Raw genomic sequence first — 14,712 nt, forward strand, 5'->3', positions numbered from 1 at the left:
TAGCTCATGAGTGAATTTTAAAAAGGACTAGAATGAACTGAATATGATCTTTTAAAGCAATTTCTACTCCTGAAACAAGAACCGATTGCACATTCTCAAGCGTCCTCGACTTACACGGATGCTGCGCACGCGCCCCCAGCACACCCTGCACGGGCGGCCTTCCCGGCGCCTGCCCACCCCGCCCGCCTGCCCACGGACACGTCAGGCCGCGGTCCCGGGTGAGCCCCTCGGGTTCGGCATCCGCCGCGCGTCCGGCCGGCCCGCGGGCACCTCGCAGCCCCGGCGCCCCGCGGGGGGCCGGCTGGGGTCTCCCGCGGGCCTCCCGGGGACGCGCCGGAAGTGCGCCCCGCGCCTGCGCGCGAGGGAGGCGGGTCCGCGACCGGCATGGCGGAGCCCGAGCGGGACCCGGAGCAGATCCGTCTGAAGTGCGTCCGCAAGGAAGGCTTCTTCGCGGTGCCTCCGGAGCACAGGGTGCGGCGCGGGGCCGCTCGCCGGCGGCGGGGTGGGGGCGGAACGACCTGGGGCCCTGAGGGGCGCGACAGTCGGCGGCGGCGCCCCGGGCCCCGTGCCGGGACCGGCGTGCGGGTCCGCGGCGGGTCGCGGCGGCTGTCAATCGCCGGCCTCCTTGGGAAGAGCCACTTCCGGGCTCCAACGCAGGCGTTTCTTAGTTCTGCGCCCGGGACGGGCTTTGCAGGTTGACCCAGGATTGCCTGAAGTCGGGGGACAGTTTACCCGCGGGCAGCGTCGGAGGCGTGATCTCCAACTAGGCTTTGGATGCATCTGGCTGTGCCCGCCGGTGACCTGGCACCGCGTTTGCGCCCTCCTCTGTGCGGGGCTTCTGCCTGTGTTGCTGTCATTTAGTTTTCTCAGCGACCTTTTGCTGCGGTGCCACTTCTGCCCTCTTTGTAGAGATGAGGAAGGTGAAACTCAGGGGCACTGCAGCACTCTCGCGGCACGTTTGAACCCTGGCTGCTGGGTGGACTCTAGGTACTTGCCGGTGCTCTTGACAGGTCAAGTCAGGTATCCAGTAAGGATCATTACCAGACTGGCGCCAGGAGCACCTTGAGTCAACCACCGGCCGTCCCAGCTTTCTCAGGCCGCAAGGGCCCACTGCCTTCCAAGCTCCGTGCAGTGAGAGGTGGGAACTGTGCTTCCAAAGGCAGCTCCCGCACACTCAGACAGGGACAATGCAGAGGGCACAAAGTAGGGTTTCAAGACCTGAAAGTATCAGGGGAGTTCAGAGAAAGAATTGTTTTCAGCTGGGGACCAGGAAGAACTTTGTAAAAGGGGTGGCAATTCTGCTGGGCCAGGAAGTGTGACGAGGGTTTGCATACACAGAGATGAGGAGGCCTGGCGTGCCAGCCTCAGCACCAGGAGTGAAGTCACAGATGAGAAGTGCAGGCTGTGGAGAGTGCAGCCTGGAGAGGGCAAACGAGAAGGAGACTTGGGTGGGAAAGGAGGCCGAGTCCAGGCCAGACTTGGTTTCCCAGGTGTTAGGAAGGAAAGAGATGGAGGGCAGGGTTTTGTCAGAGAATAGAGCCAGGGAGGCCAAAGCAGGGCTGTTAGAATCTGAACCTTGCTGTCCCTGCTGCTTAGACCCAAAGAGGTGTGCCCGTTCAGTCCACCTCCAAGTGCACCCTACTATGAGGGTGTGCAGGCCCTCTGCCGTGACAGACTCAGAAACACTGGGTCAAGAGCAGACTTTCTTCCCTAGCATTGCAGAGGCAGCCATCTTCCACAAGGTGGGCCAGGTCCTCGGGTTGTCTGTCTGGTTCCGCCTGTATGTCATCCACGTCCCAGCCTGCCTCATTGGGTAAAGAGGCGTGGACCGCAGCCAGCTTCCTTTGATCAGGAAGTCGAACTCGCCCCTTCTCACATCCCATTTGCTAGAATCTAGTCACATGGTCATACCTAGCTGCAAGGGAGGCTAAGAAAATGGCCAGCAGCTGGGGGGCTGCCTGTGTCATAACTCAAAAAGAAGGTAGTGCAGTGTGTAGACATTGGGGTCAGTTAGTCTGCCACAGAAGTATTTACACTGTGTTTGGTAGATGATTCATAAGGGTCTGCACGCTTTTCCCATGTCCAGGGCATAATTCAGGCCAGGGCTGTTCAGTCGACTTTGTGTGATGATGTACATGTTCTTTTCTGAATCGTCCAGTGTGTCACCATGAGCCACATGGGGCTGTAGAGCACTTCACACACAGCTAGTGCACCTGAAGAAATGAACTTTAAATTTTAACCCTGTATGGTTGGTGGTTACTGCTTAGCATACATCTGGACCACAGGATTGCAAGGGTGTGGTTAAGCCATCTTTGATACACATTCAAAGCATCTGGCCACTGTTACCATCTCCCTTTTCTCATCTGAAAGGCCCAAATGTGTGGTTACCTCTGTTTGGTGAGCAAGACATGAGTGGCTCCTTGGTACAAATTGTGAAACTTCCATCATTAGTGGTTCCCTCAGTTACCAAATCCCCTCACTGCCAGCACCTCTCTCTTTCAGCTGGGACGGTGCCGGAGTGTGAAGGAGTTTGAGAAGCTGAACCGCATCGGGGAAGGCACCTACGGCATTGTCTGTGAGTGGCCCAGTGTGTGGGGCACAGGGGACTGTCCCAGCAGGAGCTGTTAGGGCTGGAAGGAGGTTAACACCCCTTGCTCTTCAACCAGGGCAAAAACTAGTACAGGTGAGCTTTAATCCCTGGTATGACTAACGAACCTCATACAATGTCTGAATAAATGTAAGCATTGGATTGCTGAGGTGTAACCACGGATTGGGACACCTGTTAGAGCTGTGGCGTGTGGGACTTTGAAAAGCCGCCAGAGCTGCAACTTGTAGCAGCTGCAACATTGGTGTGCATAATACTGCTAAGTGTTTAAAAGCTGCACAGATTAGCATGTGCTTTGGGGAGCCATCTTTGCCCAAAATAGAGTTTCTTTTTCTAGGTAAAGTAGCTTATTTTTGTTAGGACACAGTAATGGCAGAACACGAAGCAGGGATCTGCATACTGACTGTAAGGTGAAAACCTCATAGGGATATAGTTACAACTAGGCACCTGCCCAGCTCAAATGAGAGGACTCCCCCAGAGCATCTGTCTTGGGGGCTGGAGGTGTTGCTTGCACGGGTGTCGGGCATCCAGTGATCAAAAAAGAAGAGAAAGGGAACCTTCAGTGTTCAGGAAGAGGTCCCCATGTGGCACGAGGACATGTGATGGGGGATCGGGTTGGATTCCATCGTGGAGGAGTTTCCATTCCAGATCGTGCCCGTGACACCTTGACCGATGAAATTGTGGCCCTGAAGAAAGTGCGGATGGACAAGGAGAAGGATGGTGAGCGGGGAGGGGCGCTGGACCACTGTGACTCAAAGTGGGCTGGTTCAGAAGGGGGTGAGCTGCCCGCGGCTCTGTCAGAGTGACTGGCCAGTACCTGCGTGATGGTAAAGGGACTGATTTCTGAGGGGGTTTCTGGCCTGGCCCTGCCTGTCCCACCTTTGTCCAGCTTAGCATCCTCACCCCCACCCTCCAGGCCTCAGCTCTCCTGAGCATTTCTCCCAGTTGTCTAGTGATCATCACCACCCCCCACAGGGCCTCCCCACTGAAGACCAGGCCATCAACCCCTGTGTGCGCCATGCACCCCCAGGCTGCCTGTGAGGGCAGGACTTTGCCACGCTCACTGTGAACCTGTCACAACAGTGGTGGGTGTGGATAGCTGGGCCCTTCCCCAAGGAAGGAGCCTTGCACTCCATAAATGAAGGTTAAGGGTGCTTGTTGGCATGCCCTTGATCCTCCCTGAGGTGGTGGGCAGAGCTCCAACAGTGGTGGGTGCGGGGGTCACTGGGGGCTGATACGGTCTGAGGTGGGGGGCTGGCTGTGGGGGTCCCTCATGCTAAGGTCATGACCGGTTGTAGGGGTCCCCATCAGCAGCCTTCGAGAGATCACACTGCTCCTTCGCCTTCGCCATCCAAATATTGTGGAGCTAAAGGAGGTGGTCGTGGGGACCCACCTGGAGAGGTTAGTGGTTTGCTGGCCCTCTGTTGTGGGCCCTCCTGAGACCACCCTGCACTGTCCCTCCCTGTGTTCCCATAAGATCGTGGTCACCTTCCTGCTGTCTCAGGAGGTTTGCTTGGCTCACCCAGAAGGAGGGAGAAGGTGGCGTGTTCATGAAAGCGCAGCCCGTGTCAGCTCCCAGAGCCCTTTTTCCTTCCAGCATCTTCCTGGTGATGGGTTACTGTGAGCAAGACCTGGCCAGCCTCCTAGAGAACATGCCAACGCCCTTCTCTGAAGCCCAGGTGTGAGGCTAGGGGCCCTGGGTGGGGGCCTTCATGGGTCCTTCATGCCTGGCACATTTGTCCCATACGGCTCTCCCTGACGTGTCCCCACTCTGCGTGCAGGTCAAGTGCATTGTGTTGCAGGTGCTAAGGGGCCTCCAGTACCTGCACCAGAACTTCATCATCCACAGGTAGGGTCTTGTGCTGGTGAGGGGGGCCTGGGTGGGGCAGGGCCTCAAGGGGTGTTTATGTTTAGAGGGCTAGTTTCTGACCCGGGGAAGGGTAGCTACCATTCCTGGCCCCTGGCTTCTAATGCCAGTGTGTCATTATCCAGGACAGGAGCTGACAGCCTCCACCGTTCTGACTGCTTGTGGGGGAGGGTCCAGGACCAAATAATACCTGCCCTCCCCTCTGGAGTGCTGGTGATGTGGGTGTAGTCAAGGCTCTGAGAAGTCCTGCATGGAGAGATCCTTCCTGGAGTCTTGCTTCATGCCAGGAAGGACCAAGGCTGGAGGTGTGGGAGCCTTCCAAGCCCAGAGTGGCTTCCTGTGTCCTGGGGCAGCTGGTGGGGCCCCAGATGGGCAGTGGGGGCAGGACTGACGCTCTCAGGAGCTTGAGGCCTGGTTGCGCCACTTCCTTGGGTCACCGAGAGCTCTGGTATTCCTAGCAGCCAGGGGGCCTTACACTGTCTGCCCTCCCCAGTTATGAAAAGTCAAACAGGAGGAGCTGTGTGGGGAAGCGTCCTGGGCGCCACTGCGGTGGTGCGGACCTCCCTGCTCGGAGGGCCACTGACGATATCTTTCCATCACAGGGACCTGAAGGTCTCCAACTTGCTCATGACAGATAAGGGCTGTGTGAAGACAGGTGGGCGCTGCACTGGCCGGGGCCAGGGGGAGGGGGCTTTGCACGAGTGCCACCTCGAGGGGGGCAGGTCGATCCTCACGGACATCCTGAAGGCTAAGAATGGGCTCCTCTGTCTCCGAGGCCCCAGACGGCAGCTTGTTAGCCTTCACTGGGTCACACACTTTCCCCCTTCTCTCTGCCCGTCACAGCGGATTTCGGCCTGGCTCGGGCCTATGGCGTCCCGGTGAAGCCGATGACCCCTAAGGTGGTCACTCTTTGGTGAGTTCCTGGGAGTCAGGCGCCTGGTGGAGAGAAGCTGGGGTCATGCCGAAGCCGCCAGATGGTCTGCAGGGCCTTTAGTCTGGTGGGGGTGGGTGCTGTGAATGCTCACAGAGGCCGGGTCTGACTGCAGCTCAGCATGGAGCCAGGGCGTCACAGGGGGCATGTCCAGCGCGGCTGGTAGTCTGGAAGAGCCTGTCTTGCCCAGAGGGGTCACCCTGCCCCGAGGCAGCCAGACCCCAGCCTGGCTCCCAGCCATCTCAGGGAGGGGAGGTTGCCTCATCGACGAACGATGGGCAGTTTCTGTAGTTAGCTTTCACTTAATGTTTTAAGAAGCAGTAGGAAGGCAGTTAAGGGGAGGGCAGTGACATCAGACACCCTCTGCCCCGTGTCATCCAGCCTGTCGGTGAAGTGGGCTGGCAGGGGATCAGGATGCTGTGGCACACAGGAGCCGTCTGGGCCAGCAACAGCAGCCTTTACTGTGAGGGTGACAGTGAGGTGTGGGTGACGTCGATGGTGACGGCAAGGGGTTAGGTCCAAGGGCCAGGGCGAGGGTCGTTAGGTTTTCGGTAAGGTGTACGGGGAGGATAGGGTTATGGTCAGAGTCAGGGTCCGGGTTTAATGTCAGGGTGAGGGTGAGATTGAAGTTTAGTTGACAAAGCTTTAGAGGGTGGGGTCTGAGCCGGGGCTAGCAGTCCTGTTGTCCGGGCCGTCCAGGGCTCAGGGAGGCTGGTGGGTGGGCTGGATCAGAGCCACTGTGCCCTGTGGAGGAGTTGCCAGCTTGAGGTGGGGTGCTTCTGTGTGCAGGTACCGAGCCCCCGAGCTGCTGCTGGGAACCACCAAGCAGACCACCAGCATCGACATGTGGTGAGAGGTGGTGGCCACCCCCAGGCCTCCGAGGGCTCGGGGAGCTCACGGGGTTGCTGGCAGGGACAGGAGCGGCACAGGGGTCTTTTCACAGCCTCCCAGCTCCAGGGAGGTGGGTGGAAGCCTGGAATCCTGAGAGGAAGTGGGGGAAGGAGCCTCAGTAGTCACAGGCCTGCCCTTGTCACCCGGAGAAGTGGGCCTGGCTGGGGCGGGGGTCAGCAGTCACATGTCCCTTGTGACCTCCTCCCAAGCTCTGGCCCCAGCATGAGGGAGACGTGTGGGGCAGCACCTGCCCTCCCGTGGTCGTGTGGGAGTGGTGCCTAGCAGAGGTGGGTGCGAGGCCCTTCTCCCCCGTGTAGGGCCATGGGCTGCATCCTGGCCGAGCTGCTGGCACACAAGCCCCTTCTGCCTGGTACCTCCGAGATCCATCAGGTGGACCTGATAGTGCAGCTGCTGGGGACACCCAGCGAGAGCATTTGGCCGGTGAGTGCCCGCCGCTGCCCTCGCCTGCCTCCCTGCAGGCGGCCCGGCCTCTGCAGCCCCTGCTTCCCACAGGGCTTCTCCCAGCTGCCTCTGGTCGGCCAGTACAGCCTGAGGAGGCAGCCCTACAACAACCTCAAGCACAAGTTCCCGTGGCTCTCGGAGGCCGGCCTGCGCTTGCTCAATCTCCTCTTCATGTATGACCCAAAGAAAAGGTGCCTGTCCCCTGGGCCTCTGGAAGAGGGCTCTTCAGAAACAGGTGCCTCCGAGAGACCCCCTCCCAGACACGTGTGGCTAGCCAGCGCCCAGTGTGGGTGTGGGTGTCCCTGCCCGCACAGGTCATGGCGCCCGTGCTGAGGTTCCCATTGTCTCTGGGCCCCGGACTCCTACTGCCACCCACCTTCCTGGTCGTCAGGAAGTCTGGCCTGAGGCTGCTGAGCTGGGCAGGGTGTTAATGGGCATGAGCCTCAGCAAGACCTGGGGTCATGTTAACGGCCAGGCGTCCTCTCCAGGGCGACAGCCAGGGACTGCTTGGAGAGCTCCTACTTCAAAGAAAAGCCTCTGCGTGAGTCCCCCAGGTCCTCTCAGGCTCAGCTCTTTGGGGTGCTCGGCCGGTTGCCCTTTTTGTCTGGGTTGGGGGTGTTGGGGTACAACCTCATGGAGCTGTGGGGGGGCGGCCTGCAGTACAAACTCATCCAGTGGGCTGTGGACCTGGGCAGGCAGGGGCTGTGTGCCAAGGCCTGTGTGGGTGCTTCCTGGCCACACAAGCTGTATGCAGGGTCCGAGGAGGGGAACAGAGAGGTGTAGGGGTGGCCCCAGGGCCTATGACAAATGCAGAGTGGAGTACACTCCCCCCACCCTGGGACACCCTCCCGTCCCCTGGGGGGCTCTTCCCCACCCAGCACTGAGCAGGCCCCTCTCTGCAGCCTGCGAACCAGAGCTCATGCCCACCTTCCCCCATCACCGCAACAAGAGGGCCACCCCATCCACGGCCACAGGCATCGAGGGCCAGAGCAAGCGCTGCAGACCCTGAGAGGCCAGCAGGTCAGCTGCGGGCGGGGAGGCCCTTGGTGGAGACTGGCCAGCTGCTCCAGCTGACTGCACCGCCTCCCGCCGCCCCAGGAGCAGGGTGTGGACAGGGTGGTGGGGCAGGGGTGGTGCACCTGGAGAGCCAGGACACAGAGGCTGTTCCTGCCCTGGCCGTGGCGGCACCGTCTGGCGACTACCTGGTTCCTGCTCCTTGCCGTGCCCTTGGCTGCTAGATGCACAAGACCTTCATTTCCCAGAAGCAAACATCTGCTGGGACCATCTCAGTGGGTGTCGCTGGCTCGGGATGAGGAGACCTGCATGGCTCCTTGTGGCTCCTCCTGGTCACCAGGCTCTGCCTGGGGCAGCGAGGGGCTGAGGTGACCTTGGGAGGCCTGGCAGAACCCTAAGTGGGAAGGAGGGATCAGGTGTGGAGCACAGCCCGTCTGGTGGGCTGGGGTCTGGGCCATGACCGGTAGAGGCCCCAAGAGCAAGGGTCCTGGGATTGGGGCTGAGTCCCACCCCCACCCCACAGAGGCCCAGGGGGAAGGCGTATGGCTGGTGCTATCAGGAGCACAGAGATAAAAGCTTTCCTAACAGACACTGGTGGGTTCAGTGGTGTTTAATGTTCTTTGAGGTTCTGATTCATGGGACATGACAGGAGGGCTGGGGATGAGGGGAGATGAGACAGATGGACGGGCAGAGCACCCAGTGAGGGTCCAGCACAGAAGACAGGCACCTGCCCTCCAGTTCTGTGGGCTGAGGGTTCCTGGGACACCCCCCTGAAGGGACTCTACCCGCCTGCCTGCCTTGGCCTTCAGTCTGCCTCAGGGTGGCTGCTTCAGAGCCTGGTGGTGTCTTTATCCCTGGGCCCAGGATGGGTGAGTGCAAAGCCTGTGAGACTCCCACACTGCCTTTCAGAGCCAGTGTAGCAGGGCAGCTTCTGAGGTGCTGGTTACTTAGAAGTTGCCACACGCCACTTGCAAGGGGAGTGACACTCCTGACCTGTCCAGGTCCTGACAGTCACCCACCTCCTGCTGCCTGTCCAGAGAGCTCTTGGGGCTCTTCACTCTGGTTTGAGATCAGGTCATTTCTTCTCCCCACTTTCCTGCCCAGCTATGACGGGGGCACATGGAGCCCATCTCAGGCCAGCACTCAGCTCATTCAACACTGGCCTCTGGCAGTCACAGGAAGGGGCCAGGCCAGCCATGTGCCTGGCAGTGCCCCAGACTGGTCCCAGCAGGGCTCGTGCTCACAGTGTCACCTGCAGCCTGAGGACACCTCTGTAGAGAGAACCCCCTGGACACCTGCAGCGACCAGGTCAGGAGCTGCAGGCCAACCACTGGGCCCTTAGGGAGGGTGAAGGCCCTTCGTGGGTACAGGCTTGGTGCTGTGACCAGGACACACGGGCCAGACTCCTACACCCTGGTGTGCGTCTGGGGACTGGAGTTCAGCTGGCCCAAGGCAGGAGCTTCCTGTGGAAGGCAGGACCCCACCTCCCACTTTGTGCCCCCCACCCCCACCCCAGCTGTGCCCAGGACTCCTGGAGGGGCAGGAGAGGCAGGTAAGCCAGTGGCTCAGGCTTAAGGAGGGACATGGCCCAGAGAAGCACCACAGAAACTGTCTCTGGAAAGCCCTCAACCTGGCACCTGGCTGGGCCTAAGGCTGGGCACTGGGTCCATCATAGAGCAGGGTGTCCACCTGGGCACGCTGAAGCCACAGGCGCTGCTGAGTGTCACCAAGCAGTGCGCGCAGTGTGTGACCCAGGCGGCAGGCAGGCAGGGCGGTACAGTGGGCAGCATGCAGCTGGCAACACGTGTCACAGCAGAGGGTGGGCAGGGTCCCAGGGGCCAGACAGCTGTGCACCTGGTAGCCAGGGTGCTCGAGGATGGGTGCATGGGTACACTGGGGGCTGGCCTTCCCAGGGGCTCTGGGAGCAGCCAGGTCCACAGGCTGACGGGGCAGCTCTCTGCGCAGAGAGAGGAAGGAGAACGCCTCGGGCTCCGGCTCCAGCTCCTCCAAGGCCCCGTAGGGCGGGCTGCTGGCCCTTGGGGGCACCTCTGCCTCCGTAGGCCGTTCCCAGGCTCCACCCCCGGCACTCCAAAGTTTGGCGCTCTGCTCCCAGAGTGAAGGCCTGTAGGCCAGCTCTGAGGAGGGTGAGTCCGGGCCTGGCGAGGGCCCACCATACAGGCTGGCCTCCTCTGAGCCCTCATCCTCCTGCAGGTCTCGGTAGAGGTCCACCTGGGGGTGGTACATAGCCGGGGAGCCCCGGGGGGGCAGGGGTGGTGGCTCTTCTTCTCGGGCTAGCCGCTGCTGCAGCCAGGCCACACAGGAGGCCACGTCTGCACTGGCCCGCCGCGCCTGCAGCAGCTCCTCGGCCGGTAGCACGCTGGTGCCCAGCTGTGCCAGTACCTCGCTCAGGATCTCACACTCCAGCCGCAGGGCAAAGCAGCCCAAAGCCACTTGCACCAGCTGGCAGGCAGGAGGCGGAGCAGCCACCATGAGGCGGTGGTTGTCCCTGAGCACGTAGCCCATCTTCTGGAAGTTCTGGACGAGGAGGTCCTCAGAGAGTGCGGCCTTCAGCACGTGGACGTAGGCCCCCGAGAAGGTCTGCAGGGAGGGGGAGGGGCCTGACTGGCAGCTGCCACCCGCCCACAGGCCTGGTCCCGGCTGCGCGCTACCCTTGCCTCGGCCGATTCCAGGGGCCACCACTGTTGCTCCGGACGGTGACGGGCAGCTCTCACCTCCGTCCAGAGGAGCACCCCCACTCTGAAATCTGCTGGGGCAGCCTGGGTTCACCAATCAGGTGAAATAAAGAGCCCCTGAGTGGAGAAACCTCACTGCCTTGGGGTCTCCTCTCCTCCTCTCATCCCTGGGGATTCGCTACTCCACTCCATCTCCAGTGTACCTGCTGCGCGGTCACGCGAATGCCAGCGCAGGGACTCGTCTGTGCCTCTGAACAGGCAGCCTCCTGAACACACTGCCCTGAACCTGCTCTTCCTGCCCCTGTCCTGACAGCGCTCCCTATGAGAGCAGAGGCCACTTGTTTTCCCCAGCCGTGTACCATTCCACCATGTGGATGCAACACCCTATTTCTTAGAGGCTCTCGTGCAGCTGGGCTGAGAACCCTGGGATAACAGCTGAGATGGTGCTTCCTAGACTGCAGTTACATGAGAAACTGATAGTGCGTCTTTCCCAAATCTAAACTTCTGTACGTCTGGGACCTATGAGCATTCCTCTACTCAACAGTTTATGACAATGCTTCCCTCAGACTGAGTACTATTGTACGCAAGCACTGTACTCAGGGCTTTGCATTCATCCCCCTCAACAGAACTTGACCTGGACTGTTGTGTCAATTTCAGAGGAGGAAATGGGTTCAGAGAGATTAGGTAACTTGCCCAAAGCTGCACAACCAGGAGGCAGAACCAGACCCCATCCAGACCTGCCGAACACCGAAGCCCATGGGTGCCTCAAGTGTAGGCCTGTTTATTCTGCTCTTGGCCCCACCCCAGGGCTGGCTCTGCTGGTGTCTCCTGCCCTCCTGTCTGAATGGATGTGTGAAAGGCCTAGAACCTCAGACCAGCAGGTGTCCTCCTAGAGCAGTGGGCTCCAGAGCTCACCCCTTAAAGGAGGCTGTCACTGCCATGGCAACCAGTGGAGGCGGACTCACCCATGTGCCCAGTGACATCAGCACGTTCCTAATATTACAAATTAGCTCAGAGCCTCGGCTGCCTGCCTCTCCTGTCGACCTGAAGCTCATCTAGAGGGGCCAAACTAGCCTTGGACACAGTCTGTACCTGGGCTAAGGGTGAGCTTAGCCCCCCAGGTCAGGCAAAGGCCCCTGCAGCCCCTGCCTACTTCACAGGGGATACACCCACCTGACATCATCTCCTATAAATGGGATCAGCCCCCATCCTGAAGGGATTAGAGCGACCATGGAACCCCAATTCCCTTCTATGCCCCCGTCTTAGGATTTCTAGGGCAACGGGGGTCTGTCTCAAGGCCACTTTGGGGAGAGTGGTGATGCAAGCTTTAGGGGGTAGAATTCCCCCAGGAGGTAGGTACCCAGGACCAGTGTGGCCTCCACCCCATGTTCGCAGCTCTGAGAACATCAGCGAACTGCCCCAACACGTCCAGGACCCCATGGGCGCCCTGGTCCCCGAGAGACTCCCAGGCTCTAAGGATACCTGGAACTCCTCGGTAATGGTAGCAGCCTTCCCATAGGTACCCAGCCCCCACCAGCCTGGGGAGGGGAGCCCCCTCAGGCCCCCGGCGCCCTACCTTGATGGTGGTGAACTCCTTCCTCCACGGCAGCAGGTACAGGTGCACGGCGGCCAGTTCCAGCAGCTCGAAGGCGCGGGCCAGGCCGCGCAGCGCGGGGGCCAGGTCGGCGCGGCCCCATAGGCCGTCGGTGAGCAGCGCCAGCGCGTCGTCCTGCAGCGCCCCGTGCAGGTCGAAGTCTTCCACCAGGATCTGCCAGAGCACCGCGCGCAACGACGGGTCCCCGCACACACCCGCGCGGCCACGCCGCAGTTCACGCTCCAGGCACAGACGGTAGTCCTCGGACAGCGAGCTGCTGCCCATCCTGGCGGGCTGGGCAAGGCAGGGGGTCAGGAACCAGGCCCCTCCCCGCCCGCTGAGCGCCCCCCCGATATCTACAGCGCCCCTCTTCCTGGGGACCTGCGCCGCGAGTGAGCCCCCCTCCCGATCACAGACCACTTCGCCCTCCAGATCGTGCTACAGACCCGGCGGGCTAGCGCACTACCTGCCCGTCCCCAGCAGTCCCCGAACGGCAGCCGAGCCTCGGGCCCAGCAGCGCGCTTCCGGCGAAGCGGGCTCCGCCCAGGGGCCGCGACGCGGGGGCGGGGCTTCCAGCGAGCACGCCCCTCCGCTGCTCCCGCCGGCCTGTCAGCAGCGCGACCTGCGTGGGCGGAGCTGGGCCGCGGCTCCGCTGGGGTCCGCAGCGACGGACCCCGCCCGCTGAGCATTTGAGCGACCCTGGGCCGCCTCCGGGCCGAGGACAGCGGGCGCCCGACCGCCGTGTGACCCGAGCCGCCGGGGAGCACGCGGTGCCCCTCGTGCGCCCGCGTGGCGAGCAGGCGGGCGCGGGGACCAGCGCCCTCTGGGTGGGAGGGCGACGTCCGGTCTAGCATTTTGAGAAAGCACAGCCGTTTCGACATTTTTCATTTCAGATTTCTGGCCCGCAGAATTTTGAGAGTAAACTTCTGCGGTGCGAAGCCATGCACCACTCAATTTGTGGTGTTTCCTGGGCTGCCGCTGTTCTGCCAGCCAGGCCGGACTGAGGACCGAGCTGGCACGCGCCCACTGCGAATCTCCAGATGACGCCGATCCCCTGGACATGGGTCACCCCCACCTGGGAGCTGACCTCGCTGGTGCAGGGGGAGCGAACAAGCTGTCCCCACTGAACCCTGCCCAAGTGGAAGACTCGGCAAAGTGACCGACTGCTGCCTGCCCAAGCCAGGGGGTTGGGAGCCGTCTGGAAGGCAGCAGTGGGGGGCTGGGGCAGTGTGCGATCACCACACCCCTCTTCTCCCGGGGGATGGACACTGTATTGTGGCTCATGTCTCATATGCCACCACACTCGGCTTTGTCCAAATTTCTAGTTTCCACCAGTTCAATACAAAGGAAGTTCTACCTTGTTTTAATTTGCATTTCTTGGTGTTTTATGAACACCTCTTGTGCTCATTAGTTTTTTAAACCTCTGTAGACACCCTGTTCATAGCTTTTCCTATTCTCCTAATTGGGGCTCCCACATGGTTGGTTTACAGCATTTCCAATGTAAAGAATCGCCTACTTGTCCCTGTCTTATGTAAGAGCCATGGGTTTGGGAGGCTAAAGGACTGGCCCGAAGTCACACAGCAAGGGGCAGCCTGAGCACAGGCTTGTCTGGCCCCAACACCTTGAGCAGGTGCTGAAGAGACAGACTTCAGCAGTGGTCATGGTCCCTGGGGCAAAGCCAGCCTGTGCTCCCACTACTAGGCTTAGCTCAAGACACACCTTCCTCCTCCACCTGCTTGTGAAGGGGGGCTTTGAAACCCACTGCCAGGGACGTCACTCCCCACTCCCAAGGCCCATGGCTGGCTGTGATTCACGTCCAGGCCTGGGAGACTCAGAGCTCCAAGCTCACAAGAGGGCACGCAGAGTGCCAGGTGGGCTGAGGACAGAGCACGGGTGAGGAGCCGTGGGCAGGGCGGGTGGGCCAGGGCCAGCTTGTCCGTTCTTGGGGTACCAGCGGGCAGGGAAGCCCATCCCACAAAGGCTCCTGACAGAGGATGGCTGCCCCAGGGGCTCTGGGTCTGCCCCAGCTCACTGGGCCGTGTCTGACCTTGGGTTCATGGCCCCAGGTACCCATGGGCCTCTGAGCCAGCCTGCTGGGCCCAAAGCCAGTGCTGCTGCCATTAGGTGCGGCCTGGAGAAGGAACTTCACCTCCCTGTGCCTGTTCTCTCATTGGGTGCTTGTGAGGCTTGGGAACACTGAACATCCAGTTGGCACAGAACATCCAATAGATGCCAACATTGCTGGTTCCCAGGGATCCAGCATCTGGTGCAGTTGGGCCCAAGTCACCTGCCTCCTTGGTGCCAGGCTGCCAGGGGCTCTCCTTCCCTGGCAGATACTTCCCATGGCTGGGGCTGACTGCCTGCTTTCTCCTCTCCAGTGTTCAGTCAAGGTGCCCAGGTATGTTCCACACCTGGACAATAAAGGCGATTCCTGACTCTAGGCTCAGGTCCTGCCCAACCTGTAGGCCCCCCGAAGCGTGACCTGTTCTAGACGGTGCAGCCAGATGGGCATCCCACTCCTATGCAGAGGGCCTTGGCTTGGTGGTGGGTCTCAGTGGTCTCTGGGATAGTCTGGTCTTGCTGATCAGCAGAGGGTGGCTGTGCTGTGTGGCCCTGCCTGGCAAGTCCAGTGGGGAACAAGGGAGCCACAGAGAG

General features: G+C 60.8%; 2 protein-coding genes across 6 annotated transcripts; one reads left to right on the forward strand and one right to left on the reverse strand.

Moving 5' to 3' along the window:
- The first annotated feature begins 313 nt into the window (after window positions 1-313).
- On the forward strand, window positions 314-8,361 carry CDK10 (cyclin dependent kinase 10). 4 transcript variants are annotated; one of them, XM_057493055.1, is made up of 13 exons: window positions 314-425; window positions 2,503-2,575; window positions 3,254-3,325; window positions 3,904-4,006; window positions 4,203-4,284; window positions 4,387-4,454; window positions 5,075-5,127; window positions 5,316-5,385; window positions 6,193-6,252; window positions 6,612-6,735; window positions 6,808-6,991; window positions 7,245-7,297; window positions 7,659-8,361. In XM_057493055.1, exons 3-13 carry the CDS (start codon window positions 3,307-3,309, stop codon window positions 7,992-7,994), a joined length of 1,152 nt encoding a protein of 383 aa, XP_057349038.1. In that variant the 5' UTR covers window positions 314-425; window positions 2,503-2,575; window positions 3,254-3,306; the 3' UTR covers window positions 7,995-8,361. The 4 variants fall into 4 exon arrangements, with proteins under 4 accessions (XP_057349038.1, XP_057349036.1, XP_057349037.1 ...); XM_057493053.1 differs by having other exon boundaries at window positions 315-471; XM_057493054.1 differs by having other exon boundaries at window positions 315-471; window positions 6,820-6,991.
- Window positions 8,362-8,487: 126 nt separating this feature from the next.
- SPATA2L (spermatogenesis associated 2 like) lies at window positions 8,488-12,602 on the reverse strand. 2 transcript variants are annotated; one of them, XM_036924293.2, is made up of 3 exons: window positions 12,524-12,602; window positions 12,040-12,351; window positions 8,488-10,368 (listed from the first exon to the last, which is right to left on the reverse strand). In XM_036924293.2, the coding sequence occupies exons 2-3, from the start codon at window positions 12,340-12,342 to the stop codon at window positions 9,418-9,420; spliced, it is 1,254 nt and encodes a 417-aa protein (XP_036780188.2). In that variant the 5' UTR covers window positions 12,343-12,351; window positions 12,524-12,602; the 3' UTR covers window positions 8,488-9,417. The 2 variants fall into 2 exon arrangements, with proteins under 2 accessions (XP_036780188.2, XP_036780191.2); XM_036924296.2 differs by lacking the exon at window positions 12,524-12,602 and adding an exon at window positions 10,667-10,782 and having other exon boundaries at window positions 12,040-12,308.
- Between the last annotated feature and the right edge of the window lie 2,110 nt (window positions 12,603-14,712).

The sequence above is a fragment of the Manis pentadactyla genome, chromosome 15, assembly GCF_030020395.1.
Source record: "Manis pentadactyla isolate mManPen7 chromosome 15, mManPen7.hap1, whole genome shotgun sequence".
Taxonomy (NCBI): Eukaryota; Metazoa; Chordata; class Mammalia; order Pholidota; family Manidae; genus Manis; species Manis pentadactyla.